This window comes from Rousettus aegyptiacus, unplaced genomic scaffold (genome assembly GCF_014176215.1).
Source record: "Rousettus aegyptiacus isolate mRouAeg1 unplaced genomic scaffold, mRouAeg1.p scaffold_m13_p_2, whole genome shotgun sequence".
Taxonomy (NCBI): Eukaryota; Metazoa; Chordata; class Mammalia; order Chiroptera; family Pteropodidae; genus Rousettus; species Rousettus aegyptiacus.
The window spans coordinates 173,927,186-173,952,940 of record NW_023416295.1 but is presented as its reverse complement, the minus strand read 5'-3'; the positions used below and the strand labels follow the sequence as shown (position 1 = coordinate 173,952,940).

Sequence of the window (25,755 nt, the reverse complement as noted above, 5' to 3'; positions counted from 1 at the left end):
ACCTGTGGAGTTGCTGTCACCTTGCAGCGCCTGGACACATAGGCTGTGCATGGTCTCCCATGACCCTCACAGAGCTTCCCGAGTCTGCGGCACCCCCTGCTTTTGCCAAGCCTGTGTCTGGAGGAATGCAGGACAGAGGCTGAGGCCAGGGGCTGCAGAGCCCCACCGTGGGTCACTCTGTCGCCTTCCTGTGGGCTGTCGTTCCAGGGCGTGGGAGTTGCAAGGCCTCGTACCCACTTGGGCTGAAGGCTGCATCGCACCCACACTTCACAGATTGAGGCGCAGAATGAGGAAGTGGCGGGTCCCTCTGTCTGCCGCTGACCACTTTGGCTTTGCCAGGCTGGGTGTGTGACAGCGCTTACAGACCCACCCCAAATGATTGCCTTCCATCCCCACCTCATGTGCAGGGTCGGGGCAGAACTGAGGTTTCTGGATCATAGACCTGAAGCTACTGGCATTGTCGGCTGGGCCCACAATCTCTAGCCTTCTGTTCCTCATCCGGGCCCCCTTCATCCTGCCCCCGCCCCCCGCATCGCGTGGCGACCCATGGACTAACAGCAGAGGGCCAGGCTCGGGGCAGGAAGACGAGGCCGTGCTTGCGGGTCCCCGCCGAGTCAGCATGCCCCCGGGCACCGGCGTTCTTATTCCCTGCCTGTCCCCTGACACAGCTGCACAGAACACCTGTAGCACAGGTGGGGGCGGGAAGGGCCGAGGGCTGAGGGGCCACCTCTTCTTCATCACTGCATGTGAACGACAGGTAGGCAACCCCTCCTTCCCCAGACGGACAGAAGGAAGGACTCGGCTCTCTCGGCCACTGGCCGGTGCTCCAGGGGCTGGGCCGGGACAGTGAGTTTCGACTTCAAGTGGCTGGCACAGAAATAGCCTTCTCCACTCACCGGGGGCGTCACCTCCCAGAGCTCAGTTTCCTTATCTGCACCTCGGGGGACACAGAGCCATCTGCTTTCACTGCCCACCCTTCAGACACCAAATGCACGGTGTCTTTTCCGCCACCACTCCTATAACTCAGGCACCAACTCGGCCTTCTTGTTTTCGCTCTCCGTCCCGTGGTCTGCTTGCTCATTTATTTATTTGGCACTCTCGTACTTTTTGTTGGCGACTGCACTGTTTAAAATGGCCCCCAAGTTCAATGCTGCAGGGCCGCCTAGCAGGCAGTGACATGCCTTATGGAGAAAAATGTACGTTTTAGATAAGCTTCATTCAGGCACAAGTTATAGTGATGGCGGTCGTAAGCTCAATGTTGTTGCTGTTTCCCTAATTACAGTTGATAAGCAATAGTATTTCATATTAGTGTCAGGTGTCCAGCACTCGTTAGTTCAATGTTAATGAATCATCAATACATATCGAATCAGGTGTCTTTAAACAGAAAAATGCACACAAGTTTATGTATTGATTGGTCAACCATACCGACCGGACCAAGAAGCTCGCAGGAACCTGCACCTGGATTTCGGAGTTCTTTAATGACTATGGAATGTAACGACGGTGGCTGACGAGAATTGACCGTCTGTCCTCCTGAGCTTCACAGAGGGAAGCAGGCAGGTGCCACAGAGGGAAGCAGGCAGGTGCCCTCGACTCTAGAGTTTGTTTCCTTCCCACGTTGACCTAGAGATACAGAGTTGCCTGAAGTCTGCTTGGCCTGGCTCAGCCCGCTGGCAGGGCCCGCTCGCCTCCTCCCCACGGTGCTGGGAAAAATGAGGGCATCCTTCTCCCAGTTACCAAATCCCACACCTGTGAGAGGGCTGGGCATCCCTGTCAACCTGCCAGGTGTCTTGGTTTCTGCATCGTCTTCCTTGGTTTTCGCATTGTCATCAGGGCCCCAGGCCCGTTTCTGACCCTGCCGCACGGTACACCCTGCTCCCGATTTCCTAACCCCAGTGACGGCCTCGGGCGGATCACACGCAGCAGCCGGGGCTGGCCTCGCTTCGCCCCTTCCATCCACACCCTTCCCCAGCTCTCAGCTCCGGCTATAATTCACTCCTTTTAAAATTAAATTAAATAATTTTACATTACATTACATTACATTTTTTGTGTGTGTGATAAAATATACAGAACACAAATTTTAACCTTTTAGCCATTTTTTTCTTTAAAAAAAATTTCACCTTTTCAATTACAGTTGACATTCAATATTATGTTAGTTTCAGGTGTACAGCGTAGTGGTTAGCTATTTATGTGACTTACAAGGAGACCCCCCCCCCGCCCGCCCCGATTAGGCTAGCACCGAGCTGACGCCATACCTAGTTACCACAATATTATTGGCTGTATCCCCCAGGCTGTACTTTACATCCCCATGACTGTCGCTTTGTACTTCTTGATCCCTTCACCCTTTCGCCTAGACACTCATTCCCCCGCCCGCCTGGCAGCCGTCAAAGCGTTCTCTGATTTTACGAGTTTGTTCGTGTTTCGTTTGTCCGTTTATTTTGTCGTTTTGGAGTCCACATGTAAGCGAAGTCATATGGTATTTGTGTCTCCCTGTCTGACTTATATCGCCTAGCATAATACCCTCCAGGTCCGCCCGGATTGCCACAAATGGTAAGATTTCATTCTTTTTTTATGGCCCAGTAATGTTCCATGGTAGATAAGTGTCGATCTCCTCAATCCAATCGTCTATTGATGGATGCGGAGGTGGCTTCCATATCTTAGCTACTGTAAATAATGCCGCAGTAAACATAGGGGTGCATATATCTTTCGCATTAGTGTTTTGGATTTCTTCAGGTAAACCACCCCCCCCCCCCCAATGTGGAATGGCTGGGTCACGAGGTAGCTCTATTTTTAGTTTTTCGAGGCCCTCCACACACGACTCTCCACAGTGGCTGCTCCAATGCGCAGTCTCGCCAGCGCAATGCCCAGCGTCTGGGCCCCCCTTTCCCCTCATCCTCGCCGGCACTCGTTGCGTATTGAGTCATTGATGACAGCTGTTCTGGCAGGCGTGAAGTGATAGCTCGTTGTGGTTTTAATGTGCATTTCTCTGATGATTAGTGAAGTTGTGCATCTTTTCGTATATCCACTGCCATTTTTGCCTTGTTTAAAGGCACGGTTCAGTGGCATTGAGTAAATTCACAATGCTGTGGAAACATCACCACTGTCTATCCCGAAACCTGTTTCATCTCGAACAACAGAAACTGTCCCTGTTCAAATTCACCCCCAATTCACTCTTCGGGTCCCCACCCCCTGGCGTTCACCATTCTGCTTCCTGTCTCTCTGAGTTTGACTACTCCAGGGACCTCGGAGAAGCGGAATCAATCACACAGCATTTGTCCTCTTGTGACTGGCTTATTTCGCTAGGCGTAAGGTCCTCGAGGTTCCCCCACATCATAGCACATGTCGGAAACCTCCGTCCTTTTTAAGACTGAGTCTGTCCATCATATGTGTTGTTGAGGCTCAGGACGCGCTACCCCAAAAGAGGGCACCTTGGCACATTGGGTATTTTAAGCTAAAGGCTTTGAGAAACGGCAGAACTGTCTGCCCTTCCCGTAAAGCAGGTGGTAAGACCCTGATGCGCCCTCTCTATGCCCTGGGGATGCCCCTCTCTCGTGAGAGAATCTAAGGGAACAGGTTCTGTTTGGTTTCCTCAAGTTCACTAAACTTTCTTTACGAAGGCTTCCACTTCAGGTAAAACTTATATCAGGTAAATTTCCGTGCTTTTTCTCATAAATCCGTCTTTCGTGACAGGGGTCCCGGGGAAGAACTTGAGAGTAAAAAGGAAAGATATTTCTCCTTGCCTTCGGTATGTACCATGTGTTGGTCTTAGATGGATTTCTCCAGGAGCAGCCCCAGAGACCAGGACGCGGGTGCCAGGTGACCCTGGGAGGCGTTAGAAGGGGAGGGCGGAAGTGAGAAAGGAAGAGGTGTCTCGGCGGGCAGGTGGCAACAGTGGGTAAGTGGGGCTCAGTCCGGCCGGGGTTCTCGAGGAGAAACAACACGCTGTGTGGGTAGGGGAGGGAATTGGGCGCCCTGGGAGCAGCCCGCCCGGCACCGGCACCGTGGTCTGCATGGAGCAGGCTAGGCCGAGAGTGGCAGGCGCTTACAGGAGGCAGCCATCCTTACGCGGAGAAGGCCACGGGGAAGCGGAGGGGCCCTGACAGTGCGTGCCAGGCATCTCTACCCACAAGGAGCCTGTAGCCTGGAGGGAGGGGACAGGACCCAGACACCGAAGGGGATGGCCTCACAGGGGCGCGTGGCCAATGCTGTGTTTGGGGGGGAAGCACAGGAGCCACGGGGGCCCACGGGGGGGGCGTGGCTCACCTGCCAGGCGTCTTGGAAGGCTTCTTGGATTCAATCAGGAAGTTCACAGATGTTTATTAACCGCCTCCTTGGTCCCCGGTCCTGTGCGAGGTAAGGGCTGGGGTTACAGCGGCGGAAAGCAGTGAGCACCGCCCAGAAGAGCACCGCGCGGGCTGTCCCTTCAGAGCTGGCTACGGCGAGGGGCCTGCGGCCGCCTCTGCAATTGGCAGGGACTCGACGGCAGACCCAGGACAGGGCGGGGGGAAGGCGTCAGGTGCCGGCACACTCTCTCCCTGGCCAAGCTTCAGTCAGGGGCCCCTCAGCCCCTTGTCGACTAGACCTTGTCCTTGGGAGCGAGAATTCCCTAAGTCAGTTTGTTAAGAACCCCCACCCCCGGTATCTCATTGGATTTCCCCGCCCCCACCCCGAGGGGTGTCTGATCAGCCTGGTCCGCCTTCAGTAAGAGGCACAAACGAGGGAGAAGCTAACGCATCTCACTGAGCCTCTATTTCTCAATCTGTTAAATCCAATGGTAGCAGGGTTGACTTCATAGGTTTGCTGCAAGCATTAAAGAAACCAACTGGGGTAAAGGACTATTCCCACGGCCTGGCGGAGGGCCTCGCCCCACACCTCCCACTCATCCTTTTGCAACTTCACCTCTTTCCCTCTAAGTCTTCTAAACCTGTAGCTCTTAAAACATGTCTCTGGAAGGCTGCCCCAGGCAGAGGGAGCGAGTCCGTTCTGGGGCTCAGAAGGCTGACCTGGCCTCTAGTTGCTCCCCAGCTGGGCCCATCTGGACGGACAGCCCAGAGTTACTGACTAGCAAGCCAGGTGAGTCAGTGCGGGGTGGCGTGGCCGCCCAGGCCAGCAGTCTCTGAAGTGGAGGCGCCGTTGACCCAGCTTGCGTAAGGCAACTTGGCTCCCGAGCCCACGAAAGGCCGTGTCCCAGCCCAGGGCAGTGCCGACGGGGACATTCGCCAGGTAAACAATAGGATGTTTGCTCACACATGATGCATGTCCGGACGAAACTTTCCGTTAGGTAAACGTGCACGCAGAGACCCAACTAAAGGGACAGGCGGCCCCGGGCTGCAGAGATCGTCCCCCGGCAGCAGCTTTGAGCCACGTTCGCGTCCTCACAGGCCTGTCTCGGGGGGCCGGGTTCCGTTTATGGATGTTTCATCCTGCTCATCAGGCATCTTAAACTAGCCGGGCAGGACATCCGTCCGGCAGGACACGTGACTCCAGGGCTCTCCCCTGCCTCCGCCGGAAACGAGGAGCCTGACCTAGATATTTTCCAGACCTCGGAGACGCGTCCGAAGGTGAATTCGTGACCTGCCGCAAACCCGCTCTGTCTCCCGGGTTCCCATCTCAGCCGATTTCGTCCCAGCCCCCTCGGCATCGTCCTCTCTGCTGTCTGCTGCACCGGTCCCAGCCTCCACAGAGGCCACATCCGGTGGGATCACCGGGCGTGAAGATCTACATCTCGATGACCGAACCTCCATCTGCTCCACCTAGAGGAAGTTCTCTTTTCACCAGATGGTTCCACGATTCCCCGTGGGTGTCGTGCCCCTCTCAGTAGGTTACGTGCAGTGGCTGCTATGACTGGCCTCGTGAAGGGTCCCCATTGCCACTCAGCGGTTCCCTCGGGGCAGCTGCTATCACTTTGGTCCTCCCAGAGCCTTGATGACTGATCGGTCCTGCTGAAGAGCAGGTGAGAGCGAGTACGCTCCCCTTGCTCCCCAGGGCCCCCCAGCCAAGCTGCCCGGGCCCCGAGAAAGATATGTTCCTTTAATTCGCCCCTGACACCCTCTCTCCAGGGCTGCCCGCCTCCCAGCGCTGAGGACTGGGTGCCGGGTGCCTGCCAACGACTTGTTGGAGAGGTCTTTCCTTTTCTTATCCACCACGTGGCCTCTGTGAGGGGCCCTCATCCCTGTGTCCATGTGAACCTAGACACGGGACACCAGGACCCTGCGGGCACCTCCGTCCATCAGCGGCGGGTGGGCAGGGCTGGCAGGGGTATTATGATCGCAACGATAATACCAGTGACCATGCCTGCTACGTGCCGAGGGTGGTTCTAACACCTTCCCTGTGGCGACCCATTCAGCCCTCACAACAGTCCTGAAGGATCGGCACTGTTCTCATCCTGTTTGACCAGCGAGGAAACTGAGGCATGGGTCCGTTAAATTCCTCAAAGTGGCTGACCGGTCAGCGCTGGCGCCGGAATCTGGACCCAGGCGGCCCTCCCCGATCACGACATGTCTGCACGTACGGGGCTTCACCATCTATGGCGTGGGGTGCTCTGGTGCTCCTCGTCCTCCCAGCGACCCCGTATGCTCCGCGTGCCGTCCGCAGTTCTGCGGGTGGGGGCGGGGGAAAGGCCATTGTTCTCTGTTCGAAGTCTTTAAAGATGGTTAATAGGTGCACGTGATAAGATGCAGGGGTCCAGAGTGCACCCACAGGAGCCCCTCCATCTCGGCTCCCCAAGGGCACTGGTATTGGAGTTCCTGTGGATCTTTCCAGAGACAGTCTATCCTTATGTCTTCACATTGCATATAATCTGCCTTTTAAAAGAAAACACCCAGTGGCCAGATTTTACCGTGTCGTGACATGTCGGCACTTCCTCTCCAGCCGGCCCCCGCGGGTGCACGGGGGTCCGCCCCCTCTCCCGGCAGCCGGAGGGTCCGTGATGGTGTGTATGTGCCAGGGTGGTCCCGTTCAGATTTGTTAGTGTGTCTGGTGGGCGTGGTTCCTTCTTTCACCCCCTTTCTGTTTGTAGTCCCCTGTTTACTCTCTCCCCATGTAATCCGATTTGCCGTGTGTGTGTGTGTGTGTGTGTGTGTGTGTGTGTGTTTCTTCTGATCACTTGGAAGGCCCGTGGCCTGGTGAGAACACAGTCTCAGAGGAGAACGGGACTTGCCTAAGGAGGGGTGAGTCGGGACCCAGCTCAGGCGTGCCCACCCCAGGCTCCGGCCAGCTGCTCCTCTCCAAGGCCCAGAGTGACAGCGGCAGGACCCTGCAATACCCAGCACCAGCCTCTGGGAGGCAGCGTGGCTCTTCCCCCTCCACAGATGCAACCACCAGCTCCCAGAGGGGCTGAGTCCAGTCAGCCCACCAGGCTGGCCACCCGGCTGGGGTGAGGGATGACAGGCTGGCTGAGAGCCCCAGGAAGCTGAGCCCCACCTGCCGCTGGCTGCTGGACACTCCTCCCCAGAGGGACAAGCCCGTGGCTGAGGCAGGACAGGCTGGTGGGGACAGGAGCCCAGCGCCCGACCAGCTGCTGACCCCCATGCTCCCTGCTCAGACACCTGCCTGGCCGTGTCCCCCCAACCGGAGCCCCCACCTCCTGCCAGCCGCGCCCTGGGTGCCTCCCCTCCCCGCCCTCGGTTCCGTCCCTTGGGATCCTCCGTGAGTGACCGACAGGCCCTCCGCTTCCGCACCTTGGTACCTTTGCTCTAGAATCCCCTCCTTGGGTCTCCGCTGCCTCCAGTCTTCCCTCCCTTCAAAGCGCCACGTAAACGCCTCCTCCGAGCAGCCTCCTCTAACCTGCGTGGTGACGCTCCCTCCTCTGAACCCCTAAAGTCCCGTGTCCTCTCTCTGACCACAGAGAGGGAACAAAGTGGTGCGGGAAGAAGGGTGTGGGCTCCAGGGCCAGCCTGGGTTCCCCCAAGAGGCTGGCTGGTCCCCAAACCAGCAGCTCAGCACCCACGCCGCTGGGTTTGCTCACGAGGTTCGCGCCCTGCTGCCCAGGGCGCACCTCGCACGCCCCCTCTGCTGCGCGCCATCGGCGGCTTCCGTCTCATCCTCCGCAGTTCCCCCTCGCCCTCGTTTCTTTATTTATTAAAAAAAAAAAAAATCATGTCGAGGATGAATTTTGTAAGGCCTCTTAAGCCCTTTGTGGATGGAGAAGGGGCACGACGGGTCACAGGAGGAAGGAAGGTTGGCCTTGGCATTCGGATCTGTAAAACGGGCGGTCGACCTCCCCGAGCCCGCGGCCATCACGGGCCAGCGTTAGCTTCACGCCTTGGGCGGGGTCGGGACGCCTTGGGCGGGGTCGGGCAGCAGCCCCTGGCCTCTCCTCCAGGCTGGAGTCCGGCCGGAAGTCAGCTCAGCATCCCAACAAACATGCAGAGGGAGGAAAACTGCGCCTCGTGCCCCCGGGATGCGGGGGGCGGGAGGCTCTGAGTCACCCCACTCAGCAGTCCGTCCTCCTGCCCACCGACCTGGACGCTTCCCGGGTCCCCTCCCCTCAGACTCACGCCACCGAGGCTGCCTGGCTTAGCGGGTGTTGACAAGGGTCACACCCAGGCCTGGGTCTCGGTGGCATGTGAAACATAGGTGCCCCCTTCCCTTGCAAGACTGAGTCTGCGTTTCGGGAGCAGCGGCACCAGGCCCTAGCTTGGCCCCAACCAGCTGGGCGGCCCAGGCCAGCCACCCGGCGTCTCTGGGCTCCAGTCCCTTCATCTGTGAAATGGGCAAAATCATCCTGCTTCACAGAGAAGGCCCTTCCCTCAGCGCCTGGCCCTCAGTCTCCTCCTGGGGACAATAGAGACCTAGTGTCCAGAAGGGGGCCTGGGAACGCCATCCTGGCTTCTGAGAGTGGGTCTGCCCTCTGCCACCAATGCCCGCCTCTGCAGGGTCAGACCCGCAGGTGGGCCGCCAGCCGGGCCCGCCGCCTGCCCACGTCCTTTCGATCCTTCTGGACAGCGTGATCCTTTCCCACGCACCTGCTGGGTCCCGGCCTCCCCGTTGCTGGCCCTTGGCCATGCCAAGGGCCTGGCGGAGGCCCTGGGACCTGCCCACGCCTTTCGAGCCTGACTTGTTGGTGGACAGAACCCGTCACCCACAGGAACAGACGTTTCTCTACTATGTGTTGTGGGCGGGAAACTGCTCACCCTTTTCCAGGGTGTTCCTGAATTCACGGCAGCTCTCGGCCAATTTCTCAATCAGTGGATGCCGAAATGACAGCAATCGCCATGTGACACCCCAGGGGCACGTGTGCGCACGTGTGTGTGCATGTGTGTGTGCGTGCGCGTGCACATGTGGCCAGTGGGGCCCTCATTCTTGCAAGGGTTGGGGTCCACCGATGGAGATCAATTCCCCGACTTACAGGTGAGGAAGCCGGGGCCCAGAGAAAGGTGGAAACTTGCCTCCAGCTTCCATGGCCGAGTCCTCTCTCCGGGATACAGGCAGCCTGGAGTCCAGTTCTTAAGCCTGGGTCTCAAATTCCTGGAGGAGGTTTCTCGGGGGACACGTGCAGAGGCCAGGGTGAAGGCGGGAGCTGTGGGCGGCGTGCACAACAGGTTCTGGCCGTGGCCGCTGGCTGCCTCCCCTCCCTCCCCTCTGCCGGGGGCCTGGGCCTCGCGGTTCATCGGCCCCGTCCTTTTACACCATCATCTTTCCCATTCTTCCAGATCACTGCATTGTTCCTCCCCCTCCCCCATCTCTGCCCGCCCCCCAGGCCTGGCCCTTCACACGGCCGACCAAGGCTGCCTGCCGGGGCTCGTAGGGACCCGTACCCCACCCCCGCCCACCCCAGGAGGCATCGAAGCCCCTCTCCCCTCCCCCCACTCCCTTGGGACTTTCCTCTGACTTCTCCAGTCACCAGTCACCGTCCCTCGTCATACCCGTTGGTGCTGGTCAGTCAGGCCTGGGCTCAGCCCCGCACCTCCCTTTCTCCTCTCTTTTTAACTTAAAAAACATGAGTAAACTTTAATAAGTGAAAATGACCATGTTCGTCTCCCTGCAACGAGGGCTTTCATCCTCTTAGAGTAAAAGAGGATTCAAACGAGAGGGCACGGGGTCCGTTTGTTCGGCTTCTCTCACATATGCCAGCGGCCAGGCGGGCTGAGGAAAACGAGGCCAGCCCCACGAGCCGTGCGGACGGGCACGGAAGGGGACACCGTGGGACACCACGCGCTCCGGCGACGCCACGCCACTTGGCTTTCGCAAGCTTCCTGAGCAGAAGACGGGGTCAGAGACGGGCGACCTGGGGGAGGACGGCGATGGCGGAGCCGCGGCCCGCGGGCGGCAGCTGGGCAGTGCTGGGTCCGCAGGACGCGCAGAGGAGTCAGAGGCTTCGTCATCGCGGGTGACCGTAGCAGGTGGTGTCGCCGAGTCTCAGGCGGCAGCCGCCGTGTGCCGGAAGCCTCCGCCTTCTGCGGGTCCCGTGTCACCGCCCTTCACCAACGAGAGGACACAGGGCTCGGGCGTCCGTCCTCAGGGCTCAGAGGCCACTTCTCCGCTCCGCTCCGTTTTTGGAGAGTGTCCCTGTGGCCGTCCCCACTCTCTAGTGTAGCTTCGGACTTCTCGTTCCTCTTGCTCGGCGAGGGGGACCCTCGCTTTGGGGGCATTGACTGACCCAGAGGCACCGACGGAGCAGACGCGGCAACAGGTCGGAGTCTCTGACCGCCTTTCCACGGAGGCTCCGCCGATCCCTGGCCCCTCCAAAGGCGCCGTCAAAAAATAAAAACAACCGTAAAAATCAAGCCAGCACCTCACGTGACGCCCTCCTCGCGGCCGCAGACCGACGACCCCCTCTCCAGGCCCCGAGCCCAGCCGGGAGGGGCGCAACTGTCCCTGTCTTTCTCCTTTTCCTTTCGATCTGATCTCACGTTTTAGAGAAGTTGCAAGAATTATGTAAAAAAAAAATAAATTAAAAACTCTCACGTCCCCGCTACCCAGACTCTTTGATCAGTAAGATTTGCCGCATCCACTTTCCGTCTCTCTAAACGTTGATAAATAGTCAAGGATACAGAGCGAGAGGGTTTTTTTTTTGGGGGGGGGGCGTGGGGGATCAGGTTGCGGACCTCGGTCCTCTCTGCTCCTGGACATCCCAGCGTCTTTCCAAAGAACGAGAACTGCCTCTCGCGCCACCCCAGGACGGCCTTCGGAACCGGCACGCGGGACCTCCGCACGGCCCCGCCCTCTCCCTCGCGGCTCCCGCGTGCACCCCGACTGTCCCTCCCGGCCAGGAGCAGACCCGGGGGCACGGGGGCACTTCGTCATCACGTCTCGTGAGTCTCCTTTAACCTGCCTTTCTTCGTCTTTCACGGTCTGACCTTTTTTTTTTTTAGTAAAACATCCCTCACTTTAATCCAATCCCTTACATCACGTTTCCTCCGAATGTCATTCAAGTTATGCATTTCCGTCCAGAACACCATGGAAGTGATGTGTACCATGTCCTGTTTCCACTGTAACAAGTGACCACAAACTAAGGCGGCTTAGAAACAGCACAGATTCCTTATTTTACAGTTCGGGAGGTCAGAAGCCTGAAACGGGTCTCGCCAGGGTCGAATCAACATGCCAGCCGGGCTGCGCTCCTCCCGGGAGCTCCAGAAGGACCCCGTGCCCCTGCGAGACGTCACGTTCCTTGGCTTGAGACCCCTTCCTCCATCTTCAGAGTCGGCACCGTAGCGTCTTTAAACCTCTCTCCGACTCTTCTACCTCCCCCTTCCGCTTTTAAGGACCCTCAAGATGACATTGGACCCACCCAGATCTTTAATGTAATCGCACCCGCAAAGACTCTTTGACATGTAAGATAACGTATTCACAGGTTCTTAGTATTAGGATGGGAATATCTTTGGAGGGTCATTATTCTGTCCTTCTTAGGGGATCATACCTGGAGGCATGTGATGTCAGTCTGTCTCTTCACTGGTGACGATGACTTTGATACTTGGTTATGGCTGTATTTGTAGGGTTAATCCACTGTGACCTAGTTTCACTTTTGTAATTAATAGTAAATGTGAGAGAGATACTTTGAAACTATGTAAATATCCTGTTCCCTGTCCCCACCAGATCTGGCCTCTGTTGATAACTGTCGGCCGAATCAATTACAACTGAGCATCCTGCAAAACGATGGTCCATTTTCATATTACTGTCTACAATGATCGCTTAGCATTTTGCTAAGGGAGAGCTTTTCCTTCTTCTCCATTTATTTATTCATTCATTTCATTTATGGACTCAGACTCTTATTTCATTCCATGAACATTCTGTTATTAAAATTATTTGTTTTGATGTTTAAATTGCCCCAGATTTAGTCTGGGGTATTTTTGCTTCAAGGCCCTTTCAGAGGACAGTGTTCAAAATCTAAATAAAACTGTGTAAGAATAATAGTAAGACACATGTATCTACATCTGTGTCTAGATCTGTCTGTCTATCTTTCTTTCTTAACTCACAGATTCATGCTGGTACCTTCGATTCCAATTCGAGGTTCTTTCTAGCCTTTGTCTGTCCATACTCATAACTCTTTTTGCTGACGGTAAGAACCTAACTCATGTTACCTTCAATACATTTTCTTTGGCTCATCCTACGAATCACAGGAAAGAGTTTCAGGATTTCCCGAAGGTCAGTCCTTGCTTGCAGTCCTTCTGTTTGTGGTCTGAGGATATCAGGGCAAAGTCCAGTGTTCGAACACCCCCAATTCTGTGTGGTTATATGATTAAGTAGAAATGCAGTTAGGTTTGTTCATTTCCGCTGGTATTCCATTTTAAGATTTCTTTTCATCTAACGTTCGACGATTTTTCTTTTAGTGTATGAAAGACTAAAGGAGTTCCAAAGTCAAATTTAAACACGAAGGTAAACTCAAAAAGTATTGCTCAACATCCCTTCCACTTGACCTGCCTGCCCCTTGCCAGCCCACATCTAGGTCATGGTTTAACTTCTTAGTGCCTCTCTCTCTTTTTGTTTTGTTTTGTTTTGTTTTTGTTTGTTTTTCAAAAAGAAGAGGAAGAAGCAGACGCATGACCATTTTCTCATTTCCCCTTATTTCTTATAGGAAAAGCAGCATCCCACATATGCTACTTTGCCTTTGTCCCTTAGGCGTAAACTTGGGAAACACACAGTAGCAGCTTACGGAGTCCCTCCTCGTTCTAGGCTGTTTTCTGAAGGACACGCTCTCCCCGTGTCTCCGTGACCACTGCCACGACCCCAGGGCCAGTTCGTCCCACCCAGTGCCGTGAGCAGTCCCCCCTCTCCCCACAGCTCACATTCACCTCTACCTGGAAGTCCCAAGGGCGCATCGGCCCCGCTGTGCGCCGCCTTGCCACCAGCCTGGGTGGCCCACCTGGCCCAGCCACTGTGCCCTGAGCCTGACTTACTGAGTCTCCAGCCTCTCCACATTCAGCCTCCCGAGATCCCTCTGGAAGCTCGGTTCCTTCTTGACTGCTGAGTCATGAAACGCCATGCCCTTCGGCAGGGCCCCCGCGGCTCCTCTGGCCTGAAACAGGCTCCCCCGGCTCCCTTTGCTGCCCCTACCCTGTCTCCTGCTAGGGCACGGGGAGGCCAGTGGAGTCCCTGCGTGGCCTTTCCCTGGCAGAGCTCGCTTGGGGTCCTGGTTTGTATCTCAGTTTCTTCGGCTGTCAAATGGGGCCAGCAATATTGTCTATCTCGCAGGACTGTCACGAAGGTAAAATGAGATGACCTCAGAAAAGCGAGTGCTCAGCCCGATGCCAGGTAGGAGGGGAATGCTTGCATAAGTGTGGCACTCACCTTCAGCCTCTCCTGAGGTTCGGGCCCCCACCTCCGTGGAGACAGGCCCCCAGGCAGCCTGGAATTACGAGTGAGCAGAGGAGGCTTGGCCCCGCGGGTCTGACTGCTACGCAGTGTGCAGGTGGCGCACGGGGCTGGCCCGGCCGGGGCCACCTCTGCCGCTGCCTCCCACCTGTGTCCCGGGCCCTCGGGCACACTGCGCCCTTTTCATTCTGTTACTTCATTCATTGGCCTTTCCTCCCCACCTTTGTTTTTCTCGCCTTCCACTCCCCCCTAGCCCTCTCTGACCCTGCGCAATACGCAATACGTGACCTTCCAACTAGTCCTCTAGGCAGTTAATGTGTTATTTTAAAGATACATAGTGTTACTTTGGGAGTATTCGGGTAAATGGCCTCAAGCAATAAACCTTGTTCTTCTTTGTGCCCCATGCTTCTAAGGCCCCCTGACATTCCACATGGTGCCCATTGTGGTTCTCACCCATCCCTGGGGAGCGGGGGGCGGGGAGGCAGTTGCCTACAACCCACTACAGGCGTAGCCGCCACCCCTGCTTCTCCGAGAACTTCTCGGGGTGCTTACTTTCGCCCGTCGCCCCGGCTTGGTTTCCAGAACAGCTGCTTGGTTCACAGGATGCGGCCAAGTTGTCTCTGAAGCTTTTGCTAGCCTTGTCCATGCTCGGTGTCCCCAAGTGGACGTGGGTACAGTGGTCCCTAGTCACACAGCTTTGTGAAGGCGACTGACTGCACAGGGCGAGGGCCTGCGGCTCCTGCCTTCGGCGCCTCCCCCCACCCCCTGGAGCTGGCCAGTTGATCGCGGGGTCTTGTCTGAGGACGCAGAGGTCAGAGCAGAAAGACCTCCAGACTGCTCAGAGGCAAGCCCCTCTTATTATGCTGAAAATACCAGAGCCCAGAGAGGGCGAGGAGCTAGGGCAAAGTCCACAGGTCGTGGGGACAGTCCGGGACCCAGATGTCCCGCCTCCCACTGGATTCCTGGCCAGCCGAGCCAGCGCAGCTGCAGAAGTTAAGTCTGTCAACACTGAAGACTGGGTGTCGTGGGTCCGGCTCTGCCCCTTCCTGGCTTTCCCTCCTGCCCTGGATTTCCTCATCTGTGGGTCTGGGGCGGGAATAAGGCTTCCATCTGGACTGCCAATCATCAGGCCAGGCGTTGGTCCCACTCCCCTGGGGACCACATCACCCCGCAGTCTGGGCCGGGCACGTCGGAGCAGTGTCAGGGCGCCCCGGTGCTCATCTGGAGGAGAGGGAAGTCGGCGACCGGGGACCTCGTTTGCTGGGGCAGGGCCTGGGCTCCCACAAGAGCTTACCTTCTGGGCCACATCCACGGCTCCACGCTGGGCTCTGGGGAGGCTTCCGCGTCTCTGCCCCGTGCCACTGGCCAGCTTCCTCGCCGCAATCCAACCTCGGGACCCCAACGCCATGGCCTGCTGCTTCCAGGAGGAGGGTAGCTGGAACCTGTCCTTCTCCGGAGCCGGCTTCCTGGGCCTCTACCACGTGGGCGTGACCCAGTGCCTGAGGGAGCGCGCCCCGCTCCTGCTCCAGGGCGCCGGTCGCATCTACGGCTCCTCCTCCGGGGCGCTCAACGCCATCTGCGTCCTCCTGGGCAAGCCCATAGGTGCGTCCCAGGGACCCTGCGGGCGCGGGCGGGCGCAGAGGGCTTGGGGGCTCTCGGGCAGAGCTGGCGGGCACGGAGAGAGGGGCGTCTGGGGACCTCGTGCCTGGCGCTGTGGCCGGCGGTCTTTCCACCCCGCACACTCACATTTATTCCCTGTGCAAGCCTGGGGGGCTCAGGAGATGGCTACCCGCTTTCACAGAAGAGGGATCCAAGGGTCAGAGCAGGGAAGACCATTCCCAAGGGGACTTGGGGGTGGAGGCGAGGCAGAACATCGGAACGCAGGGCTGGGCATGGGACTTGTGAGCGGGGGACCAGGGACCCCTCCACTCCCATGGCCCGTGCGGCAGGGAGGTGCAGCCTTCCAGCGGGTGTGGCAGGCCCCTGTCCCCACGTTTGCCTGCAGACTTCTGCTGCTCCTCTCTGCTTGGCTTGGTCCATAAGGCTGAGCAGCTGAGTCTGGGCACCTTCCACCCCGCCTTCACCCCCGTGGAGTACCTCGAGCCGATGCTACAGCTCTTACTACCGCCCGACGCTCACATCCTGGCCTCCCAGCGACTGGGCATCTCGCTGACCCGCTGGCCCGGAGGCGATAACTTCATAGTCACTGAATTCGCCTCCCGCGATGAGGTCATCCAGGTGAGCTGCTGGTGGGCCCCCCGGGGTCTTGGGGGGGCTCCATCTCCAACCGGAACTGGCCTCTCTGGGCACTTCCTGGGCGAGATACATCTGCGGAGTAGGGGTGCGGGTGAACTGGAGGCGCCTCCGTCAGTTTACAATGGAGGGGATCACGCGGTGCGGAGTCGGGTGGCGAGGTGAGGAGGGGGACGGCCCAGCCTGCCATGAGGCACCTAGGCCCTCCGCGGGTGCGGCTGGGGCCGGTGGCAAAGTCAGGCTTTCTTAGTCGGAGCCCCATCCCCAAGGGCCGCTCTTTCCAGAGCCACGGCCGCCCAGCCCCCAGCCAGCCCAGTCCTCTGGGCGCTTCTCAACACTGAGCGTCCATCATGGGCTGGTCACCATGCCAGGCACGCAGACCCAGGTCTCGCCTGGGTGCTGGAGCTCCTCGTCGGATGGGTGCGAGATACATGTAGCGCCCACACCTGTCAGTACTGAAGTAAAACAGGGGGACGTGCCGTGGGCAGGCGCGGGAGGTGGGGAGGACAGGAGGGTCCCCGGGCGAGCTCGGACAGGTCGGGACGCAGGGCCCAGCCCTGCAAAGGCCTCAGCCAGGAGGCCTGTGCTCCCCCCACGACAGCTCTGCCCCCCGCCAATCAGGGTCTCACGTTCCGCCCGGATCGGGGTCCTCGATACAGAATCTGCTTCATCTCGGGGTCTCCAGCACCCAGCAGGGGGCTTGTTTCTGGGTCTGTGCTGACTGGAATTCTTAGGGTGTACTAGGAGGAACCAGCCTCTTGCTACAGGCTAACGTCCGCGGCCCCCCAAGAAAGCCACCTGAGCAACCCAAAGCACGTTCCAGCATCTTTGCCTATATGGCACGTAGCACAGGGCCTGGCACATGGTAGATGCTCAGTAAATCTCAACGGCCGTCACTCTTCCTGTTAACCTGTGGGAACGAGGCGCCGACCCTGTGAGAGCCAGGAGAGGTCCTGTGCCTCCGGGGAGGACTGGACGGGATGTCCAAGGGCTCCAGGAGACCGGCCCTCTGCTCCACGTGCTGGGAAGCGCTAGGTCAGGTGTCCTCAGCCGGGGCGGCTTCCCTTCGGCGCCATTCGGCAGCCCCTGGGGATGTTCGGGGCTGTTGCGACAGTGTGGGTGCGTGAACGTGCGTGTGTACACTGGTGGGTAGAGGCAAGGGGTGCTACTGAGCACCCTTCAATGCACAGGGCAGAGCCTCCCATCCCCACAAGGGAGAATCACCCAGTCCTAAATACCAGCAGCATCACGGTCTATGTTTAGAGTCCTTTTTACTGCAGGACTTGTCAGAGCCTCTACTGGGAAGAGTAGACGGTGTTTTCTAAGTGGACAGAGAAGTCGCGGTTTCTTGTCTGAGGCGCATCTGGTTGGATCAGGGGCCAAGGAACACGCGTGGGGAGACGCCCCTCGCTTCTTGGCGGAGGATTCCCGCGGGACCGATGGAAGGGAGGTGGCGCTGATGCCGCGGTCCGCGTTTCGGGGACGGGGTCTCAGCCTCAGCCCCGAGGCTCCCGTCAGCAGGGAGAGGACGGCTGCCGAGAGGGCCTGAGCTCACATCTCTTCTTAACCTTGAGCACTCAGCTGGGACCCGACACGACGCGTCCCCGGCCCCTCCCCGCCCCCGCCCCCCCCCCCCCCCCCAGCTTTCTGCTCTGGACGCAGCACACGGAGCGCCGGGTTCCGGGCGCCAGGAGGATGAACGGCTGTTTCCGGCTGTTTCCGCCGACTCTTGTCCCCTCAGGCATTGATCTGCTCCACGTACTTTCCTTTCTACTGTGGGATCATCCCCCCCAAATTCAGAGGGCAGGTAAGTGACCAAGGCCTTGCCCTGCGCCCTGGGTGGCCCGAGGCACCTGTTGCTGAAGGTGTGTGGGTGGGGTTACCAGCACTCCTCGACTCCCTGTGTGTCCCAGCTCCCCCTGCTCCTGGGGTGCTCAGAGCACCCCGGGCCAGAGCAGGTCTAGTGACTCAGGGGCAGCCACAGGGTCACGGGCTGCAGACCCGCCCCGGCCAGGGGCTCCATGGCGGCGTGGGAGGAGGCCGGGCTTCCTGAGAGGGCAGCCCCGCCCACCTGCCTTGCAGTACTACTTCGACGGGGCTCTGAGCAACAACCTGCCCTTCTCGGAGGACCCTCACACCATCACCGTGTCGCCTTTCACCGGGACAGTGGACATCTGCCCCCAGAGCACCTCGGCCAGCTTTCACGAGCTGTACACCTTCAATGCCAGCTTCCAGATCTCCACCATGAACTTATTCCAGGGGTTCTCCAGCCTCCTGTGGCCCACCTTGGAGGTGGGTGTAGCTCTGGCGGCCAGCCTCGAAGGCGTCAGAGGCTCTGTCACGGTCAAGGGCTGCTTGTGTCAGACTCTGTGCCCGAGAAGACTCCGCACAGCCTTGGGGCAATTAGAACCGAGCCCTTGAAACCACCTCCTGAGGCTCGCACTGTGTCCTTACAGTTCCTCCGCTTCCGAGCTAGGACTGGCCCCAGGGCAAGGCAGCACCCTGAAGCCAGCTCTGCGGAGCTGGGGTTTGAGCCTCGCCCCTGCCAGGGCAACCGCCGGCCCGGCTCTGTGCGAAGGTGCTTTTGGCATCTTCGTTTCCCAGGGCAGGCCACCATGGCTCAGGGAGGTTAAGGGGCTTCTTCAAAGTCACACAGCCTGGAAACACCCAAGCCAGGTCTCAAATCCTGAGCTAGCCCAGCCCGTGCTCTTAGCCGCTGCCCCAGACTGCAGCGAGGTGTAAGCACAGAAAAGATGGCCAGCAGACCCACATTTTCTGCTTTTTGCCTCTTGGTGTTTCTGAAAAAGAGGTAACTTGACAACACAGTTTAGCCTCACCACTCGCTCCCTCTCCCCAAGCGCCCCGGCCCCATCCTCTTCCTTCACACCTCTTACGGTCCTGTGATGTTTTATAGCTTGTGGAACGAGGTAATCTCCATGCCTCGGATCCTCCCCACAGCCCTGGGGTGGACAGAACATCGCAGCCCTATTTGCAGACAAGAAAACTGAGGGTCTCAGAAAGGTGGCCCGTCTGTCCTCGGTAACACAGCGAGGAGATTGGACGGGCAGGCACCTTTTCCCCTCTAGGGGTGCCCTGGCAGAGACAGGCGGGGGTGGGCCCCCAGGCCCCTGGGTTCCTTTGCCATCCCAGGCTGGTCCTGGAAATGAATATCAAACAGGCAAAAGAACACATCACCCACTGACCTACAGGGAGCCAGGTAATATCCCGGCCATCTTGGGCTGGGGTGAGGATGAGGGTGGGGGATGGAGAGCCAACTTGTTTCTCCTGCAGTCCTGCGGCACTCGCTTCCCGGGCTGGGGGCCCTCGGGGTCCTTGAACCCTGCCGGAGGGTCTCTTAGGGAGTATCAACTGGGCTAGGCTCACTTCCAGTTGAAGACAAGGCTCTGGCCTGTGATCGGCAGCTCGGGGGGAGGTCCAGGCCTTCCCCAACCCGCCCTGACCTGTGTGTTGGCAGATGGTAGCTGACAACTGCCGACAAGGCTACCTGGATGCCCTGAAGTTCCTTGAGAGACGCGGTAGGTGGCGGTCCCCGCAGTGGCTAGGGACTTCGTCCCACACGAGTGCCAAGCAGATCCTGCTTTTGGGGCCTGTGAGATTTTATGGACCTTGGCTCACTCATGTTCATCCTCAGCATCTGCTCTATGTTCGGCCTGAGCTGGATGCTGGGGACCAGAGAGGAAGGACCCAGGCCGTGTGTCCTGCTCTTGAGCCGCCCACAACCTGGTACAGGGGTCAGACCCAGAGAGGGACATCGCCCCAGGGATGCTCAGGGCTATGGGAGCCCAGAGCAGGCACCTGACCCAGCCGGGGAGCTGGGGAGGAGGAGGGTGGAGTGGTCAAGGAAGGCTTCCTGGAGGCAGTGCCTAGTTAGGAAGACTGTGGAAAAGTTGAAGAGGGCCCTCGAGGCAGAGGGAAGAAAAGCAAGAGCAAAGGAACAGAGGCCGGCACTTTCAGAGAACGTAACTCAGTATGGCTGTAGGTGTGCGTGCGTGTGCGTGCGCGTGAGCTTGCATGCACGTGCGTGTGTGCATGTGTGCGTGCGTGTGTGCGTGCGTGTGTGCATATGTTTGTGTTTGTGTGTGCATGTGCTGTGTGTGGGTGTGTGTGCATGTGTGTGCGTGTGTGTGCGTGTGTGTGCGTGCGTGTGCACATGCGTGAGTGTGCGCGTGTGTGTGTTTGTATGTGTGTGTGCATTTGCATGTGTGTGCGTGGGTGCGCGTGCATGTGTATGTGTGCATGGGTGCGCGTGAGTGTGTGTATGTGTGTGTGCGTGCGTGCATGTGTGCATGTGTGAGTGCGCATTTGTGTGTGTGTTTGCATGTGTGTGCGTGTGTGTTTGCATGTGTGTGCGTGGGTGCGCGTGCGCATGTGTGAGTGTGCACGTGTGTGTATATGTGTGTGTTTGCGTGTGTGTATGTGTATGTGTGTTTGCATGTGTGTGCGTGCGTGTGTGTGCGTGTGCGTGTGCGCATATGTTTGTGTTTGTGTGTGCATGTGCTGTGTGTGCATGTGTGTGTGTGAGTGTGCACGTGTGCGCATGTGTTTGTGTGTGCGTGTGTGCGCGCGCGTGTGTGCATGTGTGCGTGTATGTGTGCATGTGTGTGCCTGCGTGTGTGCATGTGTGAGTGTGTGCATGTGTGTGTTTGTGTGTGTGTACGTTTGCATGTGTGTGCGTGGGTGCGCGTGCATGTGTGCATGTGCGCATGCGTGTGTGTATGTGTGTGTGTTTGCGTGTGTGTGCGTGGGTGCGTGTGCGTGTGCGTACACACGCGTGGGGCAGTGGGTGGGCCGGAGAGGTTGGAGCTGGGGAGCTTGGGTGCCACCCCTCAGGGCAATGCTCCTCAAAGCGGTAGAGCTGCGGCGTGAACCCAGGTTGTCTGACCGCGGAAGCTGTGTCCTCCGTCCCCCGCACCGCGGCCCGAAACACGCAGCAGCAGAAGCGCTGGCTGAGCTAACGTGTCCCCAAACTGGGCCTGAGCTTCATGTCCTTAACTAATTCTCAGAGCAACCACATAGAGCAGGCCTTAATTTCCCCCTTTCACAGAGAGGGAAACTGAGGCACGGAGCCGTTAGGTCCCGTAGCTCGCATGTGGTGGAGCCAGGGTTTGAACCCCGGACGGGGTCTTCAGGGTCTGGGCTCTGATTGACTATTAGAAAGTGCACAGGGAAGAGAGCAGAGCGAGGCCGGGGGAATGCAGGCCAGCATCACCGGGACCAGCCGTGCGTCCGTCAGAGTTGGGTTTGGGCATTGAGAGCTGTGGACAGGGTGGAGAGCCGGGGGAGTCACTGTCACCAGAAGGCCCCGACATGCTGACCTGTCGCATCTCTCCCCTCTCCTGACCCAGGACTCACCAAGGAGCCGGTGCTGTGGACGTTAGTGTCTAAGGAGCCCCCAGCCCCAGCCGATGAGACCTGGGGCGCTGGTCATGACCGAGGCCAGAAGGCAGGCCTGTCTCTCAACTGGGCAGTGCCCAACGTGACGGTCAAGGATGTGCCCAACTTCGAGATGCTCTCGCCGGAGCTGGAGACTGGTATTGTCCTTCCTCCCGCACTTGCTCCCCTGGCACGAGCCCAGCATGCAGGGCTGGGGCCCGGAAACTGCCCCGGGGAGGACAGCTCTCAGGAAGAGGACGTGACTCATTTTTCTGAGCACCTGCCTCGTGCCAGGTGTGGTGCCCCCACCGTGGGCCTAAGTGTGTTCCTTACCTGTTTCACTGATGAAAAAACTGAAGCTCAGAGAGGAGAAGGGACTCGCCAAGGTCTCAAAGCCCGCAGTGGGAGGATTCAAACCCAAGTCTGTTTCTGAGAAAGCCAGGTCTTTGTCCCCTGTGCAGAGAAGGGCAGGCGGTACTGAGGGACACAGGAGAGTCGCACCCGGAAGGTCTGGACACGTTTCGTCTTCTCGACAGTACTCGGGGTATGGTGCTCAATTCTGCGCCTCGTACAGATGAAAAAAACCACAGCGCGGAGAGGTGAAATGACTCACCCAAGGTCACGTAGCTGGCAAATGGCAGAACCAGGAGTTCTGCTCTGAACCTTTCGTCTCCTGCTCAGTAACCCAAAGGTCACAACTGAAAAGCAGGACAGTCCTGGGGCCTCACGCGTGCGGGTAATCGTGCTGGTTGGGGGTGAGCTAGAACAGCTTCTAAGCGAGACGTGAAAGGAGAGTCGGCCAAGCAGTGGGGGCGGACAAGCATCCAGGCAGAGGGCACAGCGTGTGCGGACGTCCTGGGGCGAGTCGGCGGGGGGGGGGGGGCGGGGAGCCGGAGTTCCCTGTGGCTGTAGCGCAGTGGTTGGGGGCAGGGTAGAGAGATGAGCTGAGGGAGGTTGGGCGGGTTGGGCAGGTGGCCTGGAGAAGAGAGACAGGGCCCCTGGGAGGGCGTTGCTGGGGCAACCCCTCCTTTTAGAGTTCATTGCTGCTCTGAACTCTAGGTCCTGGCCAGGGTAGCTTAGCTCGGAGGAGACAGGCTGGGGAGGCAGGAGGCCGGGAGGAGAGATGATGTTGGCGAGGCCAGAGCAGGGACGAGGAGGCGGGGGAGTGGAGGGGGGCTTGAGGAGGGGCCTCTGTCAGCACTGAGGCCACACAGGGTGAGCAGACGTGGGCTGAGCCCCTGGGGTCCAAGCCTGGGGCTCTGGACCGCCGGCAGCATCCACGCGGCCACATGGGGGCACCAGAGAGCAGCCCCTATGATGCGGCGGGGTGAAAACTGCTGTTCCCAGCTGGGAAGGGAGTTGCCCTCTGGCCTGGCCCTTACAGGCATCTCTAATCCCCGCCTGTCTGCTTGGGGAGGCAATCCTGACATCGCACACTGCGGAGGAGGTAGTCTAAGCTTGGGGACGGGAAGGGACTCGTCCTGGGGTGCACAGCAGGTCAATGGGGCACTGGGTCTTTGAACTGTGCTGTCCGTGAACCCTCCCGGAGACATGGACCAGAGCCGGGTCGGTGGTGTGTGCTTGGCTGCGCCAAGATCTGAGCAGGTGGCGGGGGGCGGGGGGAGGATTTGGGTCCTGGCTCTGCCTTGGCCAGGGTGCTCGTCGGGTCCTCTCTGGTCAGTTCAGGGGACAGAGGGCTCGGAAAATGGTCGTTGCGGTCCCAGTTGCTCCGGCTGCTGTGGTTAATAATTCTAGCGATGTGTTACTGAGGAAAGTCTGATGTGGGCACCTATCTCATCTTGGGGGGCCACAGCAGACTTTCCAGAGGGGTGGGAAGGAGCTTGGAGAGCCTGGCAGGCCTTGGGTCCATCCTGGCCCTGCTGCGTCTTGGCAATGGTCTTTGGGCAAGTTACCTCTCCGCTCTGAACTTCAGTTTACTCTTTGGTGAAAGGAACACACCCTGCCCATTTCCAGAACAATCATGAGAGAGCAGGAGCTGAGGGGGTGGGGGCTTGCTCTGTACTCTGCTTTCCTCTGCGGGGGGCGGTGGGGGGGGGCAGGCTGCCTGCCCCAGAGCTGGTGTTGAGGAGCTGGCCGGAGGGGCGGCCAGCCATACCGTGGCTTCTCTTGCAGGACTGAAGAGAGCGTGCATGAGGGATTCCAGCCTCTGGGCCCGATGCTGCCAGTCGAGCCTCGGGAGGGTGCTGGAGTACCTGTTGCTGCCCTGCACGCTGCCCTTCCAGTACACCTACTTCCAGACCAGACGGTGAGGCCGGGCCCCGAGTCCTGGGACTCTTGGCTTGCTGCCGGGGTTGTGGCGGAGACCAGAGCCCATGGCAGGAAGCGAGGCTGATACACCGGCGGGCGGAGCCGGGCTGGGCTCCCCGCGCTGCCTCTTGTTGGCCGAAGGACTCAGAGGGGTCTCGGTGGTCTCCTCTGCGAAACAGGACTGATGGGGAGGCAGTGTAAATACTTGGTATCTTCCGTAACCTGCATGTGGGTTGCAATAATACAGGTAGAAGGTCCAGAACAAAGGAGGTGGCAGTCCTGCTTACGTTCTGCTTGTCACATTACACTTTGCGGACTGTCCGCCTAGTGTAAGGTTTAGAGGTTCATCTAAGGACAGCGCCGTGGGCAGTGAGGCCCTGCAGCGTCTGGTGAGTCTGAGGAGGTGTCTGGCCAGGGGCTTTCTCGGCCACAGTTGCATAACCCAGCCCTCTGCAGACACTGTAGGGCCCACGTGGGTGGCACAGGTAGGTTTGAGCAAGGACGCGCTGTGGGGGCTGCAGGTTTGAGGAAGATCCCTGGCCGCTGCGGGGAGAGGGTGCAGAGGAGTGGAGTGGGCAGGGCAGGAGCTGGTCTGGGGAGGAGAGAGAGAGCAGGACGGAAGTGTGGGCGGGGTGACTGTTCTCATTTGGCAGGTGAGGCAACTGAGGGCCACGAGGTTCACACAGCCGATGAGCAGGGGAGCTGGGTTGCACCGCCAGCCAGCTGACCCCAAAGCCCCTCCACTTTCCTCCCCTGCGCTCCCCACTTGTGTCCTGTGGAGCTGACCCTAAGGGCCGGGCTGCCTCCACCAATCAGAGACCCCCCACTCCCCCTGCAAGTGCCCCATGGGTCTGACCTGTGCCGCAGTGGAGCCCACGCTTCTGGGTGCTCCTTCCCCCGACCCCCTTCCTTTGGCCCTGGTGCTTTGGGTGCAGGGACTGTGGGGAGGGGGTGCTGGCTGGGCCCACGTCTGGGTGCAGCCAGCGGGAGCCGTGGGCCTTCCTCCAGGTTGGTACTGTGGCTGCCGGACATGCCGGCCGACTTGTGGCGGATGAAGGAGCTGCCGAAGGGCTTTACTCTCAGGGTCTACTCCAGGATGAAGGACCAACTCCTGGGGCTGGTCAGGTGCGGGTGGGCGGACGAGCCTGGGGCGTGGGGGTGGCCGCGGGGTGGGGGTGGTGCCGGCTGATTCCCCGGACCCTGGGTAGGCCGTCCCTACCACCGTGGCCCTCAGTCTGTCTGCCTGTGCAGCCCTGGCACGTGTGTTTGGTCCCCGCGGCGGGCCAGCCCCCATTGGTCGGTCTGCAGGGCCCAGTGGGGGGCAGTCACCATTCCCTGCCCCATACAGAGACAGCCTGAGCTCAGGGAGCACAGGGGGCCTCCCTGCTCTGCCATCCCCATCAGTCTTTCTGCCGCCCTTCCAGATGCCCCCGCGTGCCCTGTGTGGGGTCTGGGTTGAGGCCGCCTGCCTCTCCCCAACCTGTCCTCTGCGCTGGCTGGGACCACGGTCCTCCCAGGGCGACACGGCAGCCTCTGCCTACCCAGAACTCCCAGGTGCAGCACTCCTAGGGAGGGGCCGTCCCGGGACCATCCTGTCACTCCAGCTCAGCCAGGATAAGGGCCTCAGGTCCTTTTTCATCGCAAGGTCTGGGACAGGCGTGACCTGGGCTCACTGTGTGCTAGGCTGCCCTTCGTCCTGCCTTCCGCCCGGCCATGGGCTCTGACGACTTGACCTCACTGGCCTCTGCTTCTCCTGCAGCCTACCAGTCACCAGCCACCACCAGCCTGAGGCAGCGCCCCCTGTGGACCTGGCCAAGAAGCCCGGACCCGCCCCGCCCATCAGGCCCTTGCCTGAGGCCTGACTTTGGCTTGCTTTCCGGAGCTCGGACCTGTCCGAATGGAGGGCTGAGGGGGCAGCCTCCCTGTTTTTCTCTTAGACAGCCATCCCAGCCCGTGTGTGTGTGTGTGTGTGTGTGTGTGTGTGTTTGGGGGGGTGGCTCCCACGAGCTGGAGGAGGTCCCACCAGCCCCTCTGGAGCATCTGCTCCTAGGAGCCAGTTCCCTGGGGTTCGGGTCCATTTTGGGGAGAGGC

At 59.2% G+C, this 25,755-nt stretch overlaps 1 protein-coding gene and 1 long non-coding RNA gene across 2 annotated transcripts; one reads left to right on the top strand and one right to left on the bottom strand.

The window, feature by feature from the left end:
- Window positions 1–9,952: 9,952 nt before the first annotated feature.
- Window positions 9,953–14,723, bottom strand: LOC107505542. Its single transcript, XR_001595728.2, has 2 exons — window positions 11,858–14,723; window positions 9,953–10,680 (listed from the first exon to the last, which is right to left on the bottom strand). It is a non-coding gene; the product is annotated as an uncharacterized LOC107505542 (long non-coding RNA).
- A 55-nt stretch (window positions 14,724–14,778) lies between these two features.
- PNPLA5 (patatin like phospholipase domain containing 5) lies at window positions 14,779–25,526 on the top strand. The gene is made up of 9 exons (XM_016135699.2): window positions 14,779–15,351; window positions 15,755–15,987; window positions 17,744–17,809; window positions 18,085–18,294; window positions 19,478–19,538; window positions 21,369–21,554; window positions 23,530–23,662; window positions 24,673–24,789; window positions 25,424–25,526. The coding sequence occupies exons 1-9, from the start codon at window positions 15,156–15,158 to the stop codon at window positions 25,524–25,526; spliced, it is 1,305 nt and encodes a 434-aa protein (XP_015991185.2). The 5' UTR covers window positions 14,779–15,155.
- Window positions 25,527–25,755: the final 229 nt, after the last annotated feature.